The sequence below is a fragment of the Symphodus melops genome, assembly GCF_947650265.1.
Source record: "Symphodus melops genome assembly, chromosome: 1".
NCBI classification, from domain to species: Eukaryota; Metazoa; Chordata; class Actinopteri; order Labriformes; family Labridae; genus Symphodus; species Symphodus melops.
This window is the reverse complement of record NC_136691.1, coordinates 54,421,922-54,445,616: the sequence shown is the minus strand read 5'-3', so window position 1 is coordinate 54,445,616 and position 23,695 is coordinate 54,421,922. Positions and strand designations below refer to the sequence as shown.

The 23,695-nt window shown below is 45.8% G+C and overlaps 1 protein-coding gene across 13 annotated transcripts in view; it reads right to left on the bottom strand.

The window, feature by feature from the left end:
• The window catches only part of ank1a (ankyrin 1, erythrocytic a), a 103,844-nt gene extending 89,452 nt beyond the window's left edge, over positions 1–14,392 (bottom strand). For 9 of the 13 annotated variants that reach the window (XM_079369872.1, XM_079369879.1, XM_079369873.1 and 6 more), the window contains exon 1: positions 13,531–14,392. In XM_079369872.1, coding sequence (XP_079225998.1) covers positions 13,531–13,656 — 126 coding nt within the window. In that variant the 5' untranslated portion in view covers positions 13,657–14,392. The remainder of the gene's footprint in view (positions 1–13,530) is intronic. The other 4 variants (XM_079369884.1, XM_079369886.1, XM_079369877.1 and 1 more) reach the window with 2 other exon arrangements.
• Positions 14,393–23,695: the final 9,303 nt, after the last annotated feature.

Genomic DNA, 23,695 nt, shown 5'->3' with positions numbered 1-23,695 from the left:
GAATTTGAATGAATAATACGGCGAGCTCAGAGACAGAGACTTTAACAGAGGGAGATTTAACTGCATGTATGACTGTGACCAATGATCACTTTCATCATGGATGGATGGACGGATGAAAGGATGGACGGATGAAAGGATGGATTGGGACATAGGTGGAGGGATGGGTGAACATCTGGGTGGATGAATGGATGGTGACCAGCTGGATGGATTACTAAATGGATAGATGGATTAATGAATTGATTAATTTATGGATGGATGGATGGATGGATGGATGGATGGATGGATGGTGGGAGGAGTAAATACAATGGATGGATGATAGATGGACAAATGGATGGATGGGTGAACATCTGGGTGGATGAATAGATGAATTTATGGATGGATGGATGGTGGGAGGGGTAAATAGATGGATGAATGGATGGATGATAGATGTATAGACAAAATGGAAGGATGGATTAATGAATTGATGGATGCTTAATGAACAGCTATTATGAACATCTGGGTGGATGAATTGATGAATTGATGGATGGATGATGGATGGATGATACCTTACAGCTTTGCAGACTGCCTTAATGGAATGGCTTCACTTTTTTTACACGCACATGTAAGATGCGTTTTAAAATGTGTGTGTGTGTGTGTGTGTACACACAACAAAGCACATGAGTGAATTCATTCATTCATTCATTCTTCTTTCACGAAACCTTTACAACCTTACACAAACGTTGAAACAAACTGCGAGGTAAAGTTTAAAACTGAAAGCTGAGGTACAAAATATTTTAATCATTCGTCAAAGTTCTGACATTAAAGTAAATGTATGTATTTCTTCATGAAGATGCAAAACTCACATTGATCCTGAAGTTATACAAATCACATCAAACAACCCAGAAGAACACAGTCCCATGAAGAGAGAGCTCCTGCTGTAACACACGTGCTGTCCTGCTGCTGCCACCAGTGTGCAGGCAATTAAAGGTCTGTGCCTCCGGGCCGGCTGAAGCCAAAGTCACTCTGCTCTATGCTCCGACAAACATTTCCTCCATTACCAGCAAACTAACCGTCCTGCTCTGCCTCAAGCTCCTCTATAGATTCTGCTTCACTTAAACTGTGCAGGGAGGCAGCGGGGTAAATGGCTGAAAAGAAGAGAGGCCACAGGGGCGAGAGGACGCGGCTGACTGACGTCTTTTTGTGCAAATAGAAAAGAAGCAGGAAAAAAAAAGAAAAAGAAAAAAGAGGAGTGCGTGATAAATGTTGCCCTATGCAGAGTAGTCAGGATGTGACCTCCAGCCATCAGTTTGAGCGCATGATTTACTTTAATGATGGGTTTGTTAGCGTGTCAGTCTCTCAAAGTCCTTTTGACAAAATCCACTTTGAAAAGAGAAATAAAAGAGGAGCAGCCGCTTAACCGTGCTCACCCAACAACAAAGCAAAGATGGATTTTCACTGCAGCTTGTGGCTGCACAGTAATTGAAATATGGACGTCTTTTAAAATCTCTGCTTCTGAGGGCGACGTGAACGACAGCGGGGGGGGGGGGGGGGGGGGGGAAGAGAGGGCGTACGTGTGAGTGCACACGCGTGTTTCACTTGAAAAAGAGAAATACAAAAAAAATAGTCCTGAATGTCTGTTTTCATGCAGGGACGAGTCAGTCCCCTGTGTGACCACTAGGTGGCGACATCCAGCTTTCTCACAGAGCAGCCCGACACAGTGCTGACTAAGTGATGGTGCATGTGCTCGTGCAAGGTCTTCATACATGTGTGCTCACATGTGATAGTGAGCGCGGCGTGGTTGACCTTGTAAAGCTGCGGTGTGCATTGCACGCGTGCAGATAGCGTCTCACAGTCCCCCCGGAGGACTGTCCCCCCCCCCCCCCTCCTCTTCCCTCCAAAACAGAGAGGAAGGAGGTGATGCAACGGCGACGTTATCCGCAACAAATGTGTCTTCACTACATCCCATTTTCAAAAATCTGCGTGGAGGAAGTTGATGAATCCACGTCGACCCTGAGTGCATTGAGATTTATTTATTTTTTTCTCTCGCTGAAAACACACGGCTGCCGCAGCAGTGACAACGACAGGACGCTCCACCCCGTCCTGTCCTGTCCTCCCTCTGCTGCTCACTTCATCTCCCTCGCCTCTCCTTCACTTCCAGCTGTGGATCTATGGCGTGTAAGAGCAAAAGTCCAGAGGCTGACAGAGCAGAGAGAGAGAGAGATGGAGGGAGAGAGAGAGAGAGAGAGAGAGAGAGAGATGTTGAGATCGAAAAGCATGATTTTGCAGTGTTGCAGCGTGCAGCAGGTAACTGCGGCAGAGAGGGGGAAGGAGACGTGGACCATATTGAAGCAGGAGAATTGATTATGGGGAGAGATGGAGGAATGTGCTCTGGGACAGAGGAGGAAGAAGAAGGAGAAAGGGAGGAGGGGGGTCGAGGGGAGGGGGGGGGGGCACTCGGCGCTGCGACTGCACGAGAGAAATCTCAGGGGTCAGCCAATTAGAGGCAGGATGACACCACTATCCTCGTGGCTACCTTGTAAATCCTGCGCCGCAAGACAGCCCACGTGCCTCCGCTTAACGAGCGTGAGCTCACACACGCCGAGTCAAACATTACACGAGGGCGTTATTTCACCTGCAAGAGGTCAGCCGGCGTCCGAGAGATGAAGTGTTCACGTTTGAGGATGAACGCCGCTCCGTCATTGTCACTGTAATGACTAACGTACGATACATCACGAGCTAAGAAGGCTCGTTTTTCACAGGAGAGGGTCGTGTGTCAAACAAATCCACAAATCCTTTTTTTTACGACCTCCGCAGATCTACGGAGGTTTACTTTTAGTACGGTCGTTTTAAAAGAATCATTAAAAAGGAGTAGATCACCTTTTATATGTTTTAAAATAGTTTTAAAAAAAATCTGATTTTTCTCAGCCCTTCGAGGAAACGCTGTCGTGACATGAATTGTTATTTCCCACCTCCGATTTAAGAGCCAATGAGGAGAGAGTGTTTTAGTGTCGACGCAAACCGCCTCCAATGTGGGACAGAGGCGTCTCGCTGTGGACTTCCTGTTCGTCTGAGACAGTGGACTCCTTCAAAATAAAACTTGAAAACTTTCCTCTTTAAACCCCCCCCCCCCCCCCCCCGTCCTTTCAACTTCTGTTTTTAGATCTGGTTTTTAACTCGGCCTGATTTTCATCGTCTGACTCTTCACTGCTGTTTTTTAAAAGTAAGGTGCGTTGTTATGAATGAGGGTCACATGTGGGTGAATGTTGTGATTGCGTTCTGTGTGTCCCTTCAGGACGGGAGCTCTCGGATTGGTTGGAGAAGTCAAGGAAGGCGGACGTGGAGCGCACCCCCTTTTCTTTCCTTGCTGCTCATCGTCATGGACACGAAGGGGTCCTGTTTGTAGGGGAGAGTCGTTTTCTTTGATTGTTCTTTTCTCCTGTTTATTTTCTCGGCAGGTCGGTGAGATACCTGCATTTTCTTTCCTCCTTTTCTTTGATTCAGGTCGTTTTGGGGTTTAATTGTGTTTCAAAATAAAGAAAAACGAAAAATGAAACGAAAACTTTGGATGCATTCATGTGGTTTCTGATCTTTGGGAGCGAGTAGTAAGAGGGTCACTTTATGAAGCGTTATAAATAAAATGTGTCATGATTATTATTATTGAGATAAATCTTTTTATTCGTGTTTCTGAATGTGACGTGAGAGAGAGATATCATCATTCATCTCTTCTGATCTTTGCTGAACACATTTCCAATAAGCTGAACAGTGATTGGTCCTGCTGTCATAAGCTACAAACATCATTGATGCAGACGTGCTCGGTGTGAGACTGTGAAAATAGAAAACAGGCACGCGGCTGTTCCACGCATCGCTCGGGATTCAGCTCGTAGTGTTGACACTTCGTTCCCTTCTGGTTTCAGCGTTGAAATGTGGAGACTCTCTGAAGGCCGCCTCGCTCCAACAACACGGGAGTCTTTGATGTGACTCTGCACCACGTGAGACGGATGAACATACACGTAGAAGTGTGTTTGCACGATGGCTGAATGACGGCGGGCGGCGGGCTTGTTTATGTTCGGTTCTGAGTTCTGTGAAGTCGACCTCCTGGAGTTGGTGCTGCGACAGGAAGTGAGCAGGATCCAATCAGAGTGACACTACCTTTCCCCTCCAGGGGATTCACATGAAGGGCTTTACAAACAGCTAAGCTTTTAATAACCGTGAAGCCCTGACATGTAGATGACGCTCGACACGAGGATTAGATGACTCAAGAAATCTGCACTCAACTTCACCAAGATTTCTCACCTGCGGGGGGCGACTCCAACCAAACATGGCAAAGTCTCAATCTGTGGAAAACGAACCTAAAAGGATGTTTTTCTTTAAGCTTCCCTTTTAGAGCAGTGGTGTCCAGACTTTTTTTCTCTCGCGGGGCCACAGGTTTTGTTTTTGTAAATCATTTTGTGAGGAAATGTTTGTATTTAGACCTCGACAAAAAAATAAGGAAAATACACAACTAATTAAAGTGAGAAACTATTTTGTTCTAATTTTTTGTTTAAAAAAAAAAGTAAAGCTTTGTAGATCAGAATCAAAAGTTCACGACAGAAACCCTTTAATAAAAGAACAAATACTTTTTTTTTGTTCTTTATCTGTTTTTTTCTTCTCAGAATCAAGTCTGTAACGTGTTTAATGTTTTTTTTAAAAGCTTTCTGTATTTAACTCTAAATGTTTAAAAAAAATGTTGATTGTTTTCAAAAAAATAAATGCAAAGGTTCATTTTCATGAAGTGAATAAATAAAGAGGGAAATCTTAATGAGGCTGCGAGACTAAATCTTCTGATTCTTCGATTGACGTCGGTGGGCCGCAAAAAGTCCCCTCAAGGGCCGCAAAATGGCCCCCGGGCCGCAGTTTAGACACCCCTGCTTTAGAGCATCACTCAGCTGCTGCTACATACAAACTGCATCTCAGGTCGTCACCTTGGACGATGCAGGTTTAATTCAGTCAGGAAATCCTCTGATTATGAACTCTTCTCGTCCTGCCTTAAACGAATCAGACCTTCTCTCCTCTCCACACGCACAGCGGCGTGCTGCTGGAACGACTCGGGCTCTTGAATTGAATTATCCCTCTTCCCTCCGGTAGACAGAAAAAGAAGCAATCATCACATCAATCAGGTAAATAAGACACCCGTCATTCAATACGGAGGGGAGAAGGGCGCAGAGTCACGCCGGGGTCACTCCTCGCTCTCCTCGCTCTGGGACATCCTCCTTCAGGTGGACGGATCCAACAAACACGCACGAGACGCTTCCCACACGTGCATCACACGCACCATCACATACATGTTTGTTTTTTTAAACTCGTACGATTTAGTTGTTTGAAATGTTTCACCAACAACCGGAACTTTCTACTAATGGAAGAAAAGAGGAGCAGGATTTATCCTCTGGGGAACATGACTAACCTGACGTCACCTGGTAGAGTGCAACCATTAAGAGTCCTCACTTCTCAACCTGGCCTTCATCTTATTCCCTCCACCTGCCTCCACTCAGGGTGTCTGTTCTCAAAGCGTTTAAGACTGAGAAGAGGAAATGCCAAATGTATCAAACACATGAAGGAGGAGCTGCGGTGCAGCTAGCAGCTAGCAGCTAGCACGGCTAAAACAAACAAAGTCGTGAATCACTCTGCTGCTTCTGCATGAAGAAATGAGGAAAAGGAACAAAAAATATATATATTTAAAGTTAACAGAAAATGTGCCTGCAGCTAATCATCGAAGCACCAATAAAGTGCAAGTGGAAAAAAAGAGCAGAGATCAATACAGTAAGTGGTTGCACGCTGTACATATCAGCTGCAGAGATGCTGCAGAGTCGGAGGATATCAAGGCGGGACTCAAAGTACCTGAGCATCAAGCTGCACTAAGCTCCCTATCCCACCTCCTGTCCTTTCCTTTCCTCTCTTCTTTCCCCCCCCCCATCAGCCGGAGGGAGCTTAAAGGGAAAGAGCTCAGAGAAAAACAGCCGTCCCCTTTTTTTTAAATTTTTTTTTAAATTCACAACAAGGTGCCCACTAATAAAATCTAATTCCTCTGAGCGTGCTTCTCCTTTTTATTTCTCTCCGTGTTCCATTTTTATTTGGGTATGATGAGGATCCATTTCAATAAACCCCCCCCCCCCCCCCCCCGCCCCCGATCTCTCAATTCTTGATTCAGGGAGTTACGTAACAGCTGCGCTATTAGAATAACAATTGGGAGGAGAGATTAGCGCAATCGGCCAAGGAGAGAGAGAGAGAGAGAGAGAGAGAGAGGAAGATGAACGGAGGGAGAGGAGGGAGGAGGGGGAGGGAAGCCCCTCGCAGTATGACACATCATTTCATGTGTTTTCTCTCAAATGAATAGGTTTAACTGTGCAGTGGGAGGAGAACACAGACGGATTCTTTCACCGCTCATATTTTTTGGGAGCTTCAACACGAACCTGTGTTGGAGACTTTGCTGAGAGCTCTGCAGTCCTACGTGTCAGATCACATTCATTTACAATCAGCAGCCGGGAAAACAAAAAAAACCAAACAATGGCTGGTTGTCTTGCAGGATTTCTGTTATCACACAGATTAGTGCACGTAAAGTAGCAGCAGCTGCTTTTTTTTTTGTGCTTGTTGACTCCTGGTTTTTAAAAGGAAAGAATGAGTCACAGTGCAGCGAGGATGAAACCGAATACGTATCAAAAAATGTAAAAATATCCTCCGGCTTTTTGAGTTTGGGGGAAGCCGAACCCCTGCAGAGACGTTCATTACTTTTCTGTCCTGACAAAAAACCCGGAGACAAGTGTCTTCTGAGGAGGGGCTCCGTCTCGACTGTCTCTGAGTGGACCTAACTGAGTGTTAGGGGCCGGTTCATGAACACAGACCTGCTCTCGCCTTAGTTAAGGGGGATGATGAGGCCTCACATTCTTTAATTAAAGGAGAGTATATGGACAAGCTGCCCCAGCAGAGTCTGGACTCACTGAGACTCATTTCAACATGAGCCCGGCCTGCTGAGTCATCGCCGTGAGGGGTTCCACAGGGCCACCTGGACTGACCCCCCCCCCTCCCCGGTCTCCACACACATGCACTGCTGAACATCTACACAGACTTTCAGGAGGACTGCCCCTGAAATCCTGCTGACCTGCTGAAAAATCAGCGCTACGTTTGGTTTCATCACGTGCACGTCCGTCCCTGACGATGAAGACCGTGCAGGTCATGGACTGGACTTCATTGCAGGTAGGCGTGATGGCGAGCATTCTTGTACGTGTGCAAAGCAAACCGGAGATCCACCTGCACGTGGCGCATGGCGTGTCATTTCGGATGGTGAAGTTCACATAGAGTCTGACATCATGAGTGCCATAAATCACGCAGTCTGTGGTTGTTAATTCATCGCACGGCCACTCTCGCTCAGGCTGGGAGAGAAGAACCAGGGCGCGAAGGTGCTTCATGCTCTTTTCTCTCCTCGCCCAATATGTGATTTTCATTTATTGATACTTACAACGACGCCTCACTGAATTCAAACATTTGACCCGTGTTCCTGTCTTCGGACAGGAAGTGAGAAATGTTTGAGTGACAGCAAAAACAATCTGAAGCTGATGAACGACGTCGACTCAATCCAGAGACAGTTCCGACTTGAAGAGCGCTGACAGACGGAGGTTAACGTTAATATGTCATCTATGTGTGTTTATCATGCAGAGAAGTAGCGGACAGTATTCTTTGAGTTCTCAGGACCTTTTTTATCAGACTCGGACTGAACTTGGGAAAAGGCTCTTTGGGTTTTCGGCCTGGAATCTGTTGCAGAATGACTCAAGGAGCCTTAAATGCTTTTAAATCTAAAATGAAAGACTTGAAGCGGACTCTATACGTTGTCATTGTTTTAGTCCGGCTGTCTGAACACCTGAAAACTTTTTGATTCTTCGATGGTTCTATTTTAATCCATGATGCTTTTGTATCTCTTTGTGTCTCTGTCTGTAACTTCATGTTTTTTGCTGCTTCCTGTCTTGGTCAGGTCTCCCTGGGAAAAGAGGTTTTTAATCTCAATGGGACCAACCTGGTTAAATAAAAATAAAAAATTAACCATGTGCACATCTTTCTCTCTCTCTTGCTTTTTTTTATTTTTTCGCCGTCATATCAGTGCTACAAGCTAATGCACATTATTCAGTGGCGTACAAGTCGACACGTTTTGAAGCTTATTAAGAGAAGTCAACGAGCAAAAGTGACGGCACAGGTCCCTGCAGCAGCACGCTTAATCCTCTGCACCAAACCTGTGAACACACTCAATCCCCACACTAATGCATAAACATAAACTCAACCCGAGCACCCTGACGGCCTTACAGTACCAACCTGGCTCACAAAGCAGCACCTCTGTGAACGCTTTGCTTCGTCTCCAGGAAGGAAGGGGAAGAGATTTTGGAGGGCAGACGGAGACGTGGCTGGATTGCTGATCCACTGCTGCCACCTCTGCTTCATAAGAAGATAGCTCTTAGATACTACTTTAGATACGCTGCTATGTTCCCTGGCAGCCATATTAGCTTTATAGTGCTGCACCTGGGTGACTGTTATTTAGGAACCCAAGAGAGTCTGTGCTATACTGAGTTTACCTTGAAGACACCTGATGGGCTGTGATGTGCATCAACAGCCAAACGGCCCCGAGTCCCAGACGTTTTACATCAACAACAAAGGAGCAGGAGTGCATCCTGACCAGACTTCTAGTATTGATGAGTCTGAGTATCAGCACCACTAATGGGTCAGCCCTCAGCTGCCTTGACTTTATTTCTCTGCACTTCACTGCTGAGCAAGGAACAGAAACACAACAACACTTCACGTGTTACATCGAAACTGGATCATCCTTTGTTTTGGTTCTGGATCTTTTAGAAGAGGAAAATGTTTGTTTGTTTTTCTTTAAAAGCTTCAGATAATTTATTTTATTTTTTTCTGGACTGTTTGATGCATCAAACATTTGACTCGTGGAAAAAACAAAGAACACGAGTTACTGCTCCACAGATGTTTGCCTCAACCAAACTGTTTAATTTAATTTCTTGTCTGTCCAGACTGAGGAAGGAAGGAAGGAAGGAAGGAAGGAAGGAAGGAAGGAAGGAAGGAAGGAAGGAAGGAAGGAAGGAAGGAAGGATGGATGGATGGATGGATAGATAGATAGATAGATAGATACCAAACTTTGTTCTATCTGAGTCCTTTTGCACCTTTAAGAAAAAGCTAAAGACCCAGAAGGCTCTCAATCTAAACAACAACAAATGGGGAGGTCGAAGCAGGGGGGCAATCATGGGAGTGATTCTCTCCTCTACTCTACATATTATACCTTTAATGGTATTCTGATGGTTTTGTTGGTTATTAAAGCTCTCAGGAACAGCGGTCGATGACGATATATTGAGTTAGTTATAAAAAAAAGTAGAAACATGATATTAAAATGAAATCGGGATATTGACGTAATTTAGATATCGGATATCGGACCGACAGCGCCGATCCACGACACTGGTCAAGACTGATGGTTTGGCACTTCAAACTGTTTTAAACTTGCACAGTCTCACTTTAAAACTTTAAAGTTTCCGCCCACAAAATCGTCTCCACGGCGACGTTGAGACGAGGCGGAACGTCTCCTTCGATTTTTAAAAAAAATATTTATTTTGAAAAACCTCACGGGTGTTGCTGCTTCCTGTTTGTTTGTGAAGTCAGCACAACGCAATGCATAACCTCACAAATACTAACAAGAACAACAATACCAATATTAGTTATTGATATGGAAATATCAGAATCTGATGGGAAGTGATAAAGTGGATCCTTACTAATTAAAAGTTATCAATACATCGTGTTCATATCTTTCGTCTACTCTTATTTTATTTACACTCATATACATGCTCTTCTTCTTCTTGTCTTTTCACTGCTGCAACATGACTTTACTTTAGATCATCTCTAATCTGCATTAGATGTAATATATTATTTATCAATGAGGTGCATGTAAAGACAGTTATCTATGTATTTCCACGTTCCAACATACAACGTTACTGAAGCAGAAAAGTCAATGAGCAGAAAGCATATGACACCAGAGAGAAATCCATACCGCTGCACATGAAAATACTGCTGTGAACATACATCCTGAGTTGGACTATTGGATTTGTTGAACACCCGAGGGGGCCACATGCTGTGGCACTCGGACGTTTGGTAAGAGGAGGATATCTGATCTCTAAACGGTCATACAATCTGCTTAATTAATCTGACTTTAGATCAGGTAACACAACTGTGTCAACGCTTTCAAGTCGACGTTTCATTCTAACACAAATTATTTCCTTATTTACAGGGAAAATCTTTTGATTTATAACTGAACTGTTTTGGTTTTCTTCTCTTTTTAATTCGTCTTTATTTCTATCTGTCGTGACTAAAAAGCCTCGTGGACAGGTGCTGCTAGTTAGCATTTTTGCTACAAACGCTAAGGACCTGTGTCTGGTTACAAAGTGACAGCACCAGTGTGACCGTGTGTGCCCGTCAAATAAAACAAATAAAATAAAAGGAATTAGATTTCAAGAGCACATTTTGCATGACCTTGAAATGATCCTGTGACCTCTAAGAGTAAACAGTTGCTCCTGCTGATTTGAGACCAACACATGAAAAAGACAGCGTCACACAGCAGGTAAACATCGCCACGAAAACACGTTCAGAACGAGGTGAAAATATGCGCTGACTGCGACAATAAGGCTTTGTTCACATCCTGACAACGCTCATTTTTCAAGAGGGCCAAACTCATCAATAAAAGTAATGTGAGGACAACATTATCCACAGCTCAGCAACTGACCTGTGCTGCATAAATACCACTACACCATGAAGCCAATTAAAATGGCACTTTCATCCTTTGATGACGAATTGTTAGCGTTATGACTCCGGACATTCATCAGGGGACGCAGGATGTAAATAATGATTGTACAACACAGAAGTAAAAACAGCAGATGACCCGGATCAAACAATAAGGAGGGTGAGACAATAAAGAAGCGTTTAAATACACAAAAAAACAAGGAGAAAATGAACTTGGCTTTTTTTCTCAAAACTCGGCTTCAAGCTGGGTCGTTTTGTTCTGCTATGTGGATCAAACTCAGGAGCTAAAAGTCCCTCGTGGTGTTCCTCGGTCTGTTTCTGTAGCCTGAGCGCAGCGCACACGTCACAGGCGAACAACGAGATCACGCGGGAATAAAGAGAAAAACATGACACGCGTTGCTTCGTCTGTCTGTGGTTGATTTGCCTAGTTTGACATCATTCGGATAAAGTGTCCGTATAGTGTGTTTTTTTTTCAAATTGGCAGGATGCTCTGTGTATTTTTCTTCCCTGACTTCCTGTACTATCTATTCTGCTCAGCTAGCTTGGTAGCTGGCTAGCTAGCTTTTTGAGCACCAGCTAGCTAGCTGAGCTAGCTGACTAGCAAAGCCAGCTAGCTAGCTGGTGCTCAAAAAAATAGACTCGGAGCGCATTTGAAACGGAGGAGAGCGTAGCGACGTAGTCCGGAGACGGAGCGCGGCGCTCGCTGGGGAAACAGGAGCACGACTGGAGTGGCAGCGAATGGCGGCGTAGTGTTGACGGCCTGCGGCGTACGCAGTTATTGGTGCCAGAAATGAAAGCAGGAGTAATTCTTCCTACACGAGTCTTGACTCATCAAATGTAACGAAGATGAAAAAAGGTTTACAAGACGAAACATTTGACGTCTGTTGAAAGTTGTTGTCTTACAGCCATGTGTGTGTGTGTGTGTGTGTGTGTGTGCGCAAATGTTTACAGCGTTAGAAGAAGAACGTGTTTGTCCCACGTTTAGAGTCGACGCTCCCTGAGCTGCATGTTGACACAACACAGCTGATGAACAGCTACTGGACAAAAAATAGATAAATAGATAAATGAATAAAAGGATGACGAGTCACAAATGTACAAATAAACAAAGTTGTGTTTTGTTTTTTTTGTCAATATGAACGCAACAAAGACAGTACACATCCGTCAACCTGTTAATTACTGTGGAAGTGAACCAAGCAGCTGCAGACATCTGAGAGGAAACAAAGACGACGCTGGAAAGAGAGATAAAGACACAGAATCCCTCCAGTAATAACATCTGCTCCTGAAAGTAGGAATGGCTTTAAGCCGGTGATAAAAAAGGAAGAGAGGTAGGGAGGGAGGTAAGGAGGGAGGGAGGGAGGTAAGGAGGGAGGGAAGTCGGGAAGCTTATTTGAAAAGACTTAAGCTGCATGGTTACGTAAGTGATACGGGATCCTCTGAAACCACACACTTTCAGTCAAACTTGGGCCGCATTAGAACCCTCAGCAGAAATCCCATCCCTGCCTCATCCCTGCTGTTAGAGATGCAGGCCTCATCCTGCTGGACACACACACACACACACACACACACACACACAGAGAAGCACCTATGCACACAGCTCCTGGTTCATGTCAGTGATTGCAGACGGAGAGGTGACGGTGTGTTTCACTCTGACTCTCCTGAAGAAAAAGCTGACGAGCTCAACCGACGACCGCCATCACGTCTGAGTCACACCATCTTTCCCCCTGAACGTTCTCGTACCCTGATCGTACAAGATTCATTGAAAACTGTTATCCCAACAAGCCTCAGTCTTTCACCCCCCCCCCCTTCCCCCCACACACCACCACCACCACCACCCATACTGTGTTTCTGTCTATAACACTGTCTCTACTGCATCAGCATCAGATTGGTTTACAGCCAGCCTGGCAGGGCGGCTGAACTCAAGACTCATTTGCTGAGGACCAATTCGCCACCAACACACAAAAAAGCACAATCTACGGATGACTCATTTCCATTAATGAGTCTGAGTGAAATCCTACAAAAAGGGGCCAGAGGAATAAAAGTCGACTCGCTGGCTTTGATAACACGTCCCCTGCAGTCGATGACTAGCGGAGCAGAGATTTACTGTTTACGGTGCGAGCTCTGCCTGGGACTTCTCCGTCAGACAGAAAGGCTGCAGGTTTCGCTCTGCGGTCACCACGATCCCAGATTTAAATAAATAAATAAATAAAGGCTGAGAGGAGATCAGAAAAAGCTGGCTGTCTTCGTGGATCGTTAGTGAGATTTTGTACCGCAGTGTGAAAACAAAGAGAAGAGGAGACAGAGAGAGAGAGAGAGAGAGAGAGAGAGAGAGAGAGAGAGGGGACGAGACGGAGATGTGAAGAGGGGACAGAGACACCGTGAGAAGTACAGTACAACACTGCCTTATCACACAACTCAGACAGGACTGCCAGTAAAGCCGGTATAAAGCAGCAGAGAGGAGTAGGAGAGCATGCAGTGTGTTGTACCTTTCCCCCCGTGTCTGTATGCACATGACATACATGTGTGCCACACAGTGGAAACACACTCAGGGCTGAGTTTCCATGTGTGCCCCGGCACCCCTGAACACAGCTTAGCATGACTGAAAAAAGAAGGGGGTGGTGGTGGTGGGGGGGGGGGGGGGGCATCTCAACCTTCCTGCCCCCCTCTCTAGCCACCCCTCCCTCCCCGCCCTACCCCCATCACTCCACCCCTGACTACCCCACCTGTGATTAGTCCCAGTACCTTGCGCTTTTTATCCCGCGAGCGACTCCTCTTTTTGGATCTCTCCTCTTCCTTCTCTTTGCGCTCCTGCTCTAACTGGGCTTCTAAATCCTTGTTCTTTCGGAGATGTTTGGCCGCTTGTGCCATGGCGGTGGTTTCGGGGGTCTAGGCGGTGTTGGCGTGTCCAGATCCTCCTGTAGTACACCTGGTGCCGGCCAACACTACCGCTTGCTCGCTCGCTCGCTTCCTTTGCTTGCTTTGCTTGCTGCTGTTGTGTTCCTGTACGGCCCTGCAGAGTCTGCGAGCGTGCTCACCCTCTGCCTCCGCCTCCTCTTCAGCAGTGCAGTCACACACACACACCAGCAGTCCTCACCGTCTGCTGTGGGATGCTACTGCAGCGCAGCTCTCTTTCACTCTCTCTCTCTCTCTCTCTCTCTCTCTCTCTCTCTAACTCTCATACACTCTCCCTCTCTCAACACTCACGTACACTTCCCTCCTTCAAATCTTCTGCTTCTGCCTTTCTCTCTGTGCAGGAGAAAAAGGGTAAACATCACAGGATAACCAGGTTTCCCTTCCCTTTAACTTGATTTCCTTCAGTCCATCCACTGCTTTTGGCATTCTCTAACAACTGCTTCAAAGCCAGCTTACCCTCCTCCCCGTCAACAGAGATCACAGAGGGACGACCTGACAGTCAGTTGAGGAATACCCTGAGCAGCTTTAAATTTTAAGTCAGCGCTCGCTCCTCACATCGCATTGATTTTTGCTTCCTGTATTTAATTTCTCGGCATCTCACAGTCTTGCTGTGAGTCCATCTGTGGAGGATCGCGAGGCTGCACAGGGAACCCGTCATCACCTCGGCCAATCACGCAACCACTCACACACACACACACACACACACACTAGAAGAAAAAAAACTAAAACATGCATGAGGAAAAAAATGCTTCTTACTCCCCCCCCCTCTCCTCCCCCCCCCTCCCCTCCCCTCCCTCTGCTACCTTCTCCCTCTCTTGTGTTTAGGCGCTGCAGCAGACTGGAGTGGTACCCGTGTAAGGATGTTGGTGCAGTGTGCTGATAAGATACCACTGCATGAACAATCGTGAAGAAGTGTGAGACACTGACATCACCACAGGCATCGCTTCGTGGACTACTTTTCCTGCTTCCCTCTCTCTCTCTCTCTCTCTCTCGTCCTCTGACGTGCACACAATTAAAGAAAAACAAAAGGCTGGATGAGGGTGTTGTTGGCTTCTGTGCTCAGGAAGAAGCCTGTTTAGATACGTGCGCAGTTAAAAAGCGGTGCATAGAAAGAGAGAGAGAGAGCTGCTGATAGAGTCGGCACCTGTTTACTGGTATTGCTCTGCCTCTCTCTCTCTCTCTCTCTCTCTCTCTCTCTCGCCCCCCCCCCCCTCTCCCTCTCCTCCTCCCTGTGATGCTGCTGACGCAGGCAAAAAATTTCCTTTAACATCTCTCTTTGCCTGGCTCACTATACATCACACGTACAGTTAACAGTGATACTGTAGACACACACGGTCCACACCCATGCCAACACACGTGTTCCTGTGCACGTGCGTACACACACACACACACACACACACACACACACACACACACACAAAGAGGGACAGCTGGTGAATGGTTTGTATTAAAGTATTCTGCAGCCACATCTTCAAATCTTTTTTTAGAGCATTCTTTGGAGGGACGGCGGACGAAAACAAGCCGGCTCTCACCACTCGCTTGAATTTATTTTTTCTGTTTGTACAGTTTGTCTCTCAGGTGTTTTACGAACAGCTGAATGTAAAAAAAAAAAAGTGCTCTCAGGAAAATGTAATACACGCATTTCTTGGCTTTTTGTAAAACAGTGTAAACACCATTCAGAAAGGTGGAATCTATTACGTGCTGCTGTTTTTGGTTTTGCTCTTCTGCCAAGGCTTCCCCTCATCTGATAGCAGCTCTCTCTCTCTCTCTCTCTCTCTCTCTCTCTCTCTCCCTCCATACATACTGCAGCATACTAATGGAGAGGACTGATGATATTGCCTTCAGTCTGCAATGCTGCTGCACAAATCACTCGCTCATGTGGCCCGGCTGTGACACAAACAAACACAAATACTGACGCGCTGACAGCTCTGTGGCAACAGATCCATCACAATATTGAACTCCCGGGGAATGTGCCTAAATGAATCACCGGCTGGACCGACCGCTCTGATGATACGCAGGTATTTGCTAAGACATCTAGATTGGTCCTGTTAAGCTACACTCCTTCTCCCTTGTGAATGGAGGGCCAATTTTACAGAAGACATTAACACCGCCTCAGGGACTACTTCCTGTAAATACAAGAGTGTGTGTGTGTGTGTGTGTGTGTGTGTGTGTGTCACTGAAGTTTGATTTCTTTGTGTGGATGGGTTTGAATAGATCATCGTGACATCATATCTGTTTACGGAAAAACAACCGATGTGAGTCAGTCGCAGCCGAAAGTGTAAAAAGAGCGAACGCCTCGTCAGGCTATCGCTAAAGCTAACGACTCCAACAGACTCTCAGACTGAACAGGTTTATAAGCAGTGGAGGATTCTAGAGTATGTTGGGGCCCTATAGGCGAAAGTTAATTAGGGGCCCTTTCACCAGCGTTCAGCAGCTCGAGTGAGATGGGGCCCCATTTTTGGAGGGTTTCTACGTCGTTGCAAAATTTGCACATTTTAGGCCGCTGCTTTGGTACAAAGTTTGTCAGCCCTCTGGGGCCCCCCACCGGGGCCCCGAGCAGCTACCTGCCTTGACATAGTGTCTGTGTTCAGCTTCATACAACTGTGAGCTACGAGGATAGCTCGCTGGATTAGCTTCTGAGCTTGGATCGGTATTTGTCTCATGTTAGCCCAGCTAGCCGTTAGCATCGCAGCATTAGCCATGGTAAGCTAATGCTAATGCTATGTTAGTCTGTTTGTTTTTTTTTCTTCTTTCTTTTGGCAGATCTGTTCACAACGAAGAGAGACAAAACATCAGCGTTCCTCAGCCTGGCACATAATTCAACAAGGTGATGATGTCACTGCTCCAGGCAGCCAATCATATACACGTTGGGGTGGGACTCGTTGCCGTGGGAACAAAGCACACAGATGCTGTCAGATGATGATCACAGAAAGTTCATTTGTAGGAACAGATGATCCTGATGATGAGTGTTTGACAGTAAAGAATACTTCGAGGATAAAAGAAAAAGACTGATTTGATTTACATAATCAATTATAAATATTAAGTTGTGATATTCTACTCGGCTTGGTTGAGAGGGGCCTCAGTGGCTTTTGATATTATCTGATCTTCACAGTGTGCCCTAAAGCTGTGATCACATCTTCTGTTGAAACGTCTTTCTTATAGACTTGTCGTCTGTCCTAAAACATGTCCACGTCATGTTTTTCACCGAGTCGAACGTACTTTCTGAAACACGCCGGATGCGTGTATAGCAGGATGAAAACATCGGACACCACTGGAAATGTACCTTAAAAGCACATTAAAGTCTATTTCTGTATTTCTGAGTGCGTGCAGTGTATTAAGGCCGTCCCTCGGGGGGTCCTGTCGTGGACACAAAGGGACAGGTTATGTGGACCTTGCAGGGAGGGCAAAAAAGCCTGTGTGACGTCCAGCACCCGCTAGCATATTAGCCGCTCCAGCGCTCCTCTAAGAACAACGAAACGGGACGCGACACAGCCACACACGTCGGGGGAAAGTGAGAGACGAGGGAGCTAACCTTTTCAACACATGGACGCTTACTGCACGCTCGACGCTCGGCAGGAAAAAACACGGCTTTCAACAGCAGAACACTTGATGTAATATAATCTCAGATCAGACAGTCTCAGTGATTACACAAGTCCCTCAGCGGTTTCTGCTTTGTCACCACAGGTGTTAAATATTCAGCAGCCGGTCTCACTTCACAAACGTGTTTACATTTACTTCCTGCACACCTGTTACAGCAGACTTTTTAGTGTCACTATGAGTGAAAATGACACCAGAAAGCACCTTGTGTTGTTCATCAAGCGAGTCAGATCTTAGCCGATGATCATTTTGTCTGAAATGGATCATCTGTGATGACAAGGTAGTGTACAAGAGTCGATTAATCAGACAGCCAATAATATCAGCCGATGTGAGGACGACTACTATCTTCCCACTATTCATATATTTGGCTCATAAAAACAAGTCGGCGTGTTTTCTGGGACATTAATGTGAATTTTTATGAGATAAGATATTCAAATAATAATAAAATATACCTGTTTTTCATTTTTTTTGGACTTTAATGTGACTTTAACATTATTGATAAGTATTGGCTTATTGCAATTTCACACGTATACAAACAGCAGCTTAATGTAGCTATGCTGGAGCGGCTCCAGAGAGTCGAGTAAGTAGATGTTCATGTTTTCTGCATTTGATGGATCAAGACGATAAAAGTATCCATCCAATCTTTACAGATCAAACATAGAAAGAAAGGTATCGCCTGATGTATCCGTCAAGCTAACGACAGGCTGAGAGCTGGAGCGGGTTTGAAGCCTTCCTGACAAACTGACCGCGCCCCCACCTGTCAATCAGGTCAGTTCTGATATGCAGAACTCAGATCATTCATAAAATCCAAATGCATGCATTATAAATAATTCCACTCCCGTACAGTGTCCCCATGATGACAACAACTAATCACACTTATACAGTTTTTTTAGTTCTGCCGTAAAACCAGTTTTGTTTTTTTACGGATCCCTATTACATCCTCTTCGTCCGTTTGTTGACTCTGGAATCACGTTTGATCTCGAGAGGTTTTGCGAGATTTCCCGTCTGATCGGGGGGACGTTCGCGAGTGAAATCGGTTCGTGTGTGGTGTGTTGATGTCGCCGTGTGGTCGCACACCACACACCGTACGACCAAAACTGTAAAACCTCCGATTATTTATCACCATGTGTGTGCTCTCTAAAGTTTGGGAAATCCTGCCGTGTGAACCGGCCTTTAAGTGACTTGCGGAGCTTCTGCAGCCAGGCCTCGAGTGCACATTGGACAGACTGCAGGATTTTGCACTTCCCCATCGGATCATTTGTCAACACCGGAGGTTGCTGCTGCTTGGTAATCAAGAGCAGAACCGTGAGGGGGGGGAAAAAAAACAGGCACATAATGAAATCTCTTACTTCAAGTGAAGTCGTGTTTCTGAGGAAGGAGCGAGGGTCTCAGGTCGTATCCCACTGCTCATGGTGTTGCCAGCTGTCTGTGCAGAGGTGAACATCTGGGCCCTGGGTCCTTTAGGTAGAAATGAGATTAGAGAGAGAGAGAGAGTATTTAATTTAATACATGAACAATCTGTGCACAGAACAAGCTAAAACAACATTTGGACATTTTTTGGGACATGTCTCCTTTTGTTTTTTATCTTAGTGTCCAATCAATACATTTACTTCTGTCTTCAAGCGTCACTTATAGACGTGTTAATGCACAGAGAGACGCAGCATGTGTACATGATTAAGAGCTGATTCTTAACCATCTGCAGACAGACAGTGCTCCTGAATCATTTCATCAGCATCTCGTTCTCTGCAGAAGAGAGAACGAACACGGTCACTTACATGCACGAGTCATACAGCAGAACAAGGTTCATTATCAGTGGTGGTAACTGCCCTGCAACGCAGCTAGCATGTGGAATAAAACGAGCCTTATTCAGCAGCGTTAAAGGTCTCATGTTATTCTTTTAGATGCTCTTAGGTGTGTTAGCTAAAAAGTGTCTTTTCAGATCCGACTGGGCACACGAGGAAAACAGACACCCTTTTTCAAACATCAGCGATTGTGGGCGTACTTTAGGAGACGCATAAATTAAATATGTGAACCCCCCCAAAAAAAAGGGCAGAATATGGGACCTTTAAAGTAAAAGGCTAAAAAAATGTAGTCATCGCTGCGGCTGTGCAGGTAAAAACTAATTAATTCACCACAGTAAACTAGTAACTACTTCTTTTAATCCAGCCATAATACATCTTAAAAACATATTCTTTAGATTTATGTTGGGGCCTTTTTAATGCCTTAATTGTAGAGAGAGGAAATCATATGCAAAACCCGGGCCGCCCACTCTGATGATTATGATCTCCTTCGTGCACGTGCACTGACCACGACGTCACTGCCGCTTCTTAAAGTTAATGTCAGTTTTACTCTAATGTACAAAAGGAGGTGAAACGCTTATTTCCTTCTTTACTTTAGTCATCCTCGTCTTCAGGGACGGATCAGCAGCAGCAGGACACCCAGGTCTGGAGAATATTCTCAAACAAACATTAGATTTAAATCAGAGCTCTTCACCATGACAGGGAAGCTTATAATGCATCTCATCTCCTCATGTTCGGACACAAGCAAACAGTGCTGCTGCTGCTTCTTACTATGCTGCTCATGTCGAATGCCCCTCAATGTTTGAGGCAGTCTCTGGTGTGTTTGCTGGCAGGAGTCCACAGCTAACAGTGAGATACAGTATCCTGCACGCCCGGGCCATCCTCTGCACCATCCACTGTGGCTTACAACACGGTTATTAGTCACTATGAGCCAAAACGAGATGATGTGGTGAATCCAAAACGCCTCGCTGTATTTGTGCTTGTGGACCATTTAGTGATTTAAAGTGGATCAAAGGATCATCATACTGACATTTTAACCACGTGAAACAGATTACGGTTCGTTGTCACACAAAATCAATTGGAAGGAAGAGAAACGGCGAGCAGGGAAGAATAGAGGCCAGACAGCGCCCTCTATTGGTTAACGAGGAGCACTGCGAGGACGATGGTTATAAGAAGTGCTGCATGGTTTTAAAGAATAATACAAACATAAATGGGATTTTATTGGTCAGATATTTTACGTTTTACTTCATCAGTACGGTTCGACATTACAGATCGAGCAGCACCAGTAAAATCATGGAAATATTACAAGAGTAAGGGGAGAGCGTGTGTGTGTGTGTGTGTGTGTGTGTGTGTGTGTGTGTGTCATGATCAGGACTAATCCATACGACTGATCACTACTGAGGGAGCGTTCACACGCAGCAGGGCTCAACACTGCAAGTCATTCAGAGGAACAGAACACGCCGATCACATGGTCCGAACCACAGACTGAAACTAAACTTGTGTTTGATTATTGATTGAAAACTGAGACACACTTTCCAAACACTTCAATCGACATTTATTAAAAATTAAAACCTGCTCCTCAAATATGTAGAATAGTTGTTTATGGTAGATATATTGCTATTAATAAAGGCCAGAGGTCGGGCTTGAGCCTTCACCCATGGCATGCGAGCTAACCGCTAGGCCATCAGCGCCCTGGAAAGTCTTCTTGAGCCTTTGGCGATTTCCTCTTGTTGACCTGGCCGTGAGTCAAGTGTTCACAAATCATCATAAAAAACACTACATCGCCCATGAGTCTCAGGTGAGAGAGCAGTAACTCAGGAATCAGAGGGTTGCCGGTTCAAGTCCCGGTATGAACCAAATCTGGAAATCTGTCTGGTAGCTGAAGTGATTTGTGATTCTAGAGTCTGTTGAGGTTTCCAAGGTGAAAATCAATTTAGGGGGGGGTCAGATGGGGTCCCCTTAGGTAGGTTCCCTACTGTCATTGCACATTATGTGTTGCTGCTTCAGCTTCAGTTTTGTCAGCCCTCTGGGGCCCCCTACTGGTCTGGGAGGTGCCAGATCACATCAGCACCAGAAGAACCATTTACCCCTTTTAAACATGTAGTTATAAATGAATGCAACAACACGAAAGGCTGCAGCGTCCAAAGACACCAATATGTTGCACATCATCAGCTCCATGATCATTCAGTTTCAGATCGTCTTGATTTTTTTTTTTGTGCTCCTGCTGTGTCGTCTTGTGTCCCTTGTGATAGTACATCCTGAGGCGAGGTTACATCAGGTTAGCTCATACAGTAGACCTGAACCTCGCTCGCTCGCTCTCTCTCTCTCTCTCTCCCCTCCCTGCTGGCGCTGCACCAGCAGAGAGTGCACTGATTGGGAAAAGCCATATGGCAGGTAACAAACCAAGGGCGGGCTTCATGTCCACACGGCGCGGCGGCTCAGGCAGCCTGCCACCTCATCTAAAGGGCTCATCTGATTTGGCTCCGTGATCTAGGGAAGTATGCAGAGCAGAGCCCGGTGTAAATATGCTCCGAGTGTTACTGACGCTGCAGCAGCAGCAGCTCCGGCTCGGTGGTGTGAACATCCGTTTAGCGGAGAGTCTCACAGCAGCAGAGTCAGCAGTGGAGATTACTGTCACGCCAACTGGGAATGGTGACGGCTAGAGGCAGATTGACAGTCGCTGCTGTTCGCGTACGGAGGATCTGTCAGTGTGCAGGCACAGCAACACTTCAGTGAGCTGCTTCAAAGGGAGACTTGCCGAGTGATTGTAACAGTTAAATATCTGCCAATAAACCTGGACTCTTAGGGGGAGGGCGAGTCTGTAGCTTCAGAGTGACACAAATAGCTCAGAATCAAGAGCAAAAAAGGAGAGGAGCCTCGGACCATGAACAACAGGCTCCTGTTTCTGTCATGTGTGTCAAACTCAGCTCGACCAATCACATGAGGACAGAGGCATCACTTTCTCTCTCACAACATCTTTAAAGTGAAAGATGGAGAGGATGCAAAGAAACATGAAGCCACAACCAGCTGAAGGACAAAACTGTATTTATCCAGTTTACTTCTGCCCTCTAGTGGTGTGATGGTGAACATGCCCACACATTCTTCCTGACCTTCAGAAGCGCTGCATAGTTGTGGTTAATATCCTCCGAGCGTGACCCGGGGTAACCCCTCCTCATCAAGGTCATCAGTCCTTCTCCTGATTCGGACTGACCGAGAAGCTCTGGCGCTCGTCCAGGATTCACAGAGCCGTGGTTGCTTGTTTTTAATGATGAGAGCGGAAGTTACTACGAGGAGAATAATGGAGCTGACTCACTTCAAAGTTCACGCCACTATTGAGTTTGAAAATGAAGTTGCAGACGTCCGACTGATAACTTCAGGTCGGGGGTGTTGGACTTCACGTGAGCCTCTTTGATGCAGCCAATCAGGAAGGACGCTCTACTGACTGAAAAACTAAACATTTGGAAGATTTCACATATTAGCTTTTTTTGTGTATTAAAATATCAGATGATTTTGTTCTTTCGCTCAAACCTTGACACCATCGTAAAGGGCTCGCTGTGAAACGTTTTTTATCCATCCATCTATCCTCTATACAGCTCGTCTCATTGCAGCTGATCCATCAGCTGTCATTGGGCGAGCCGCCTGTCAGTCACAGGGCCGACGTTCGAGACAGAAAAACTCAGAGAGAACGGTTGAATTGGGAGAGGATGCAAACGTCCACGCAGAGAGGACTTGTCTGGGACGCCCCCCCCCTCCATCCTCCAATCAGGCGGCTCAGGTTCAGGTCCAACCTGTGGCTCCTTTCCCCACCCTCCCTCTCTCTCTCTCTCTCTCTCTCTCTCTCTCCCCTCATAATCCCCACTCTGCCTTCTCTATATAACAGAAGGCCTAAAAAAATAGACCCTGTAAGGAAAGGTGATTTCATGTAAACAAGAAGTGCTTCCTCACTCAGCGTCCGCGCCTTGACGCCATTTCTAATCGATCGGATGAAGCTCGAGCCTGCATCCGATTAATCAGCACGAATTCAGTGGTAAAAAAAAAAAAAAAAAAACAAGCAGGAGAAACATGTTGCAGACATGTTACACACAAGCTGTGAGTTACAGTTAACGTGTGATCTCTATTTACCGCACTACATATCATTATCACAATATCACGGTGTATTTCTCTCCTATAGCGCCGGCCTACTTTGTATTGCATTAATACAAAGTACCTTGATTGGATCATGATCATGTTGAACGTCTAACCTTGCTTGGTTTTTAATGAGTATGGGGATAAAGTGGCCCGGTGTATTGATGTATGTGTAAAGTTGACCTCAATAAAGAAAAGAGAGGAAATGAAACAGGAGGTATCGAGGAGGAAGAGGCCGCACCGGAGGCTGGTGTCAGTCCCCCCCCCCCCGAGTCCCATTCCCTTCCCCTCGCTCCTCCCTCCTCTCATTCCTCATCTCCTCTCCTCTCCTCTGTGTATTTTTCTTCCCATGATTCCTTACAGGCGGATTCCTCCGACCCCTTCATTTAAAGACTTACTCCATCCTCCGCTTGGCTGCATTTCGTCTTTTTCTCACAGGTGGCGTGAAACATTTTAGCTTCTGAAACTTGTCA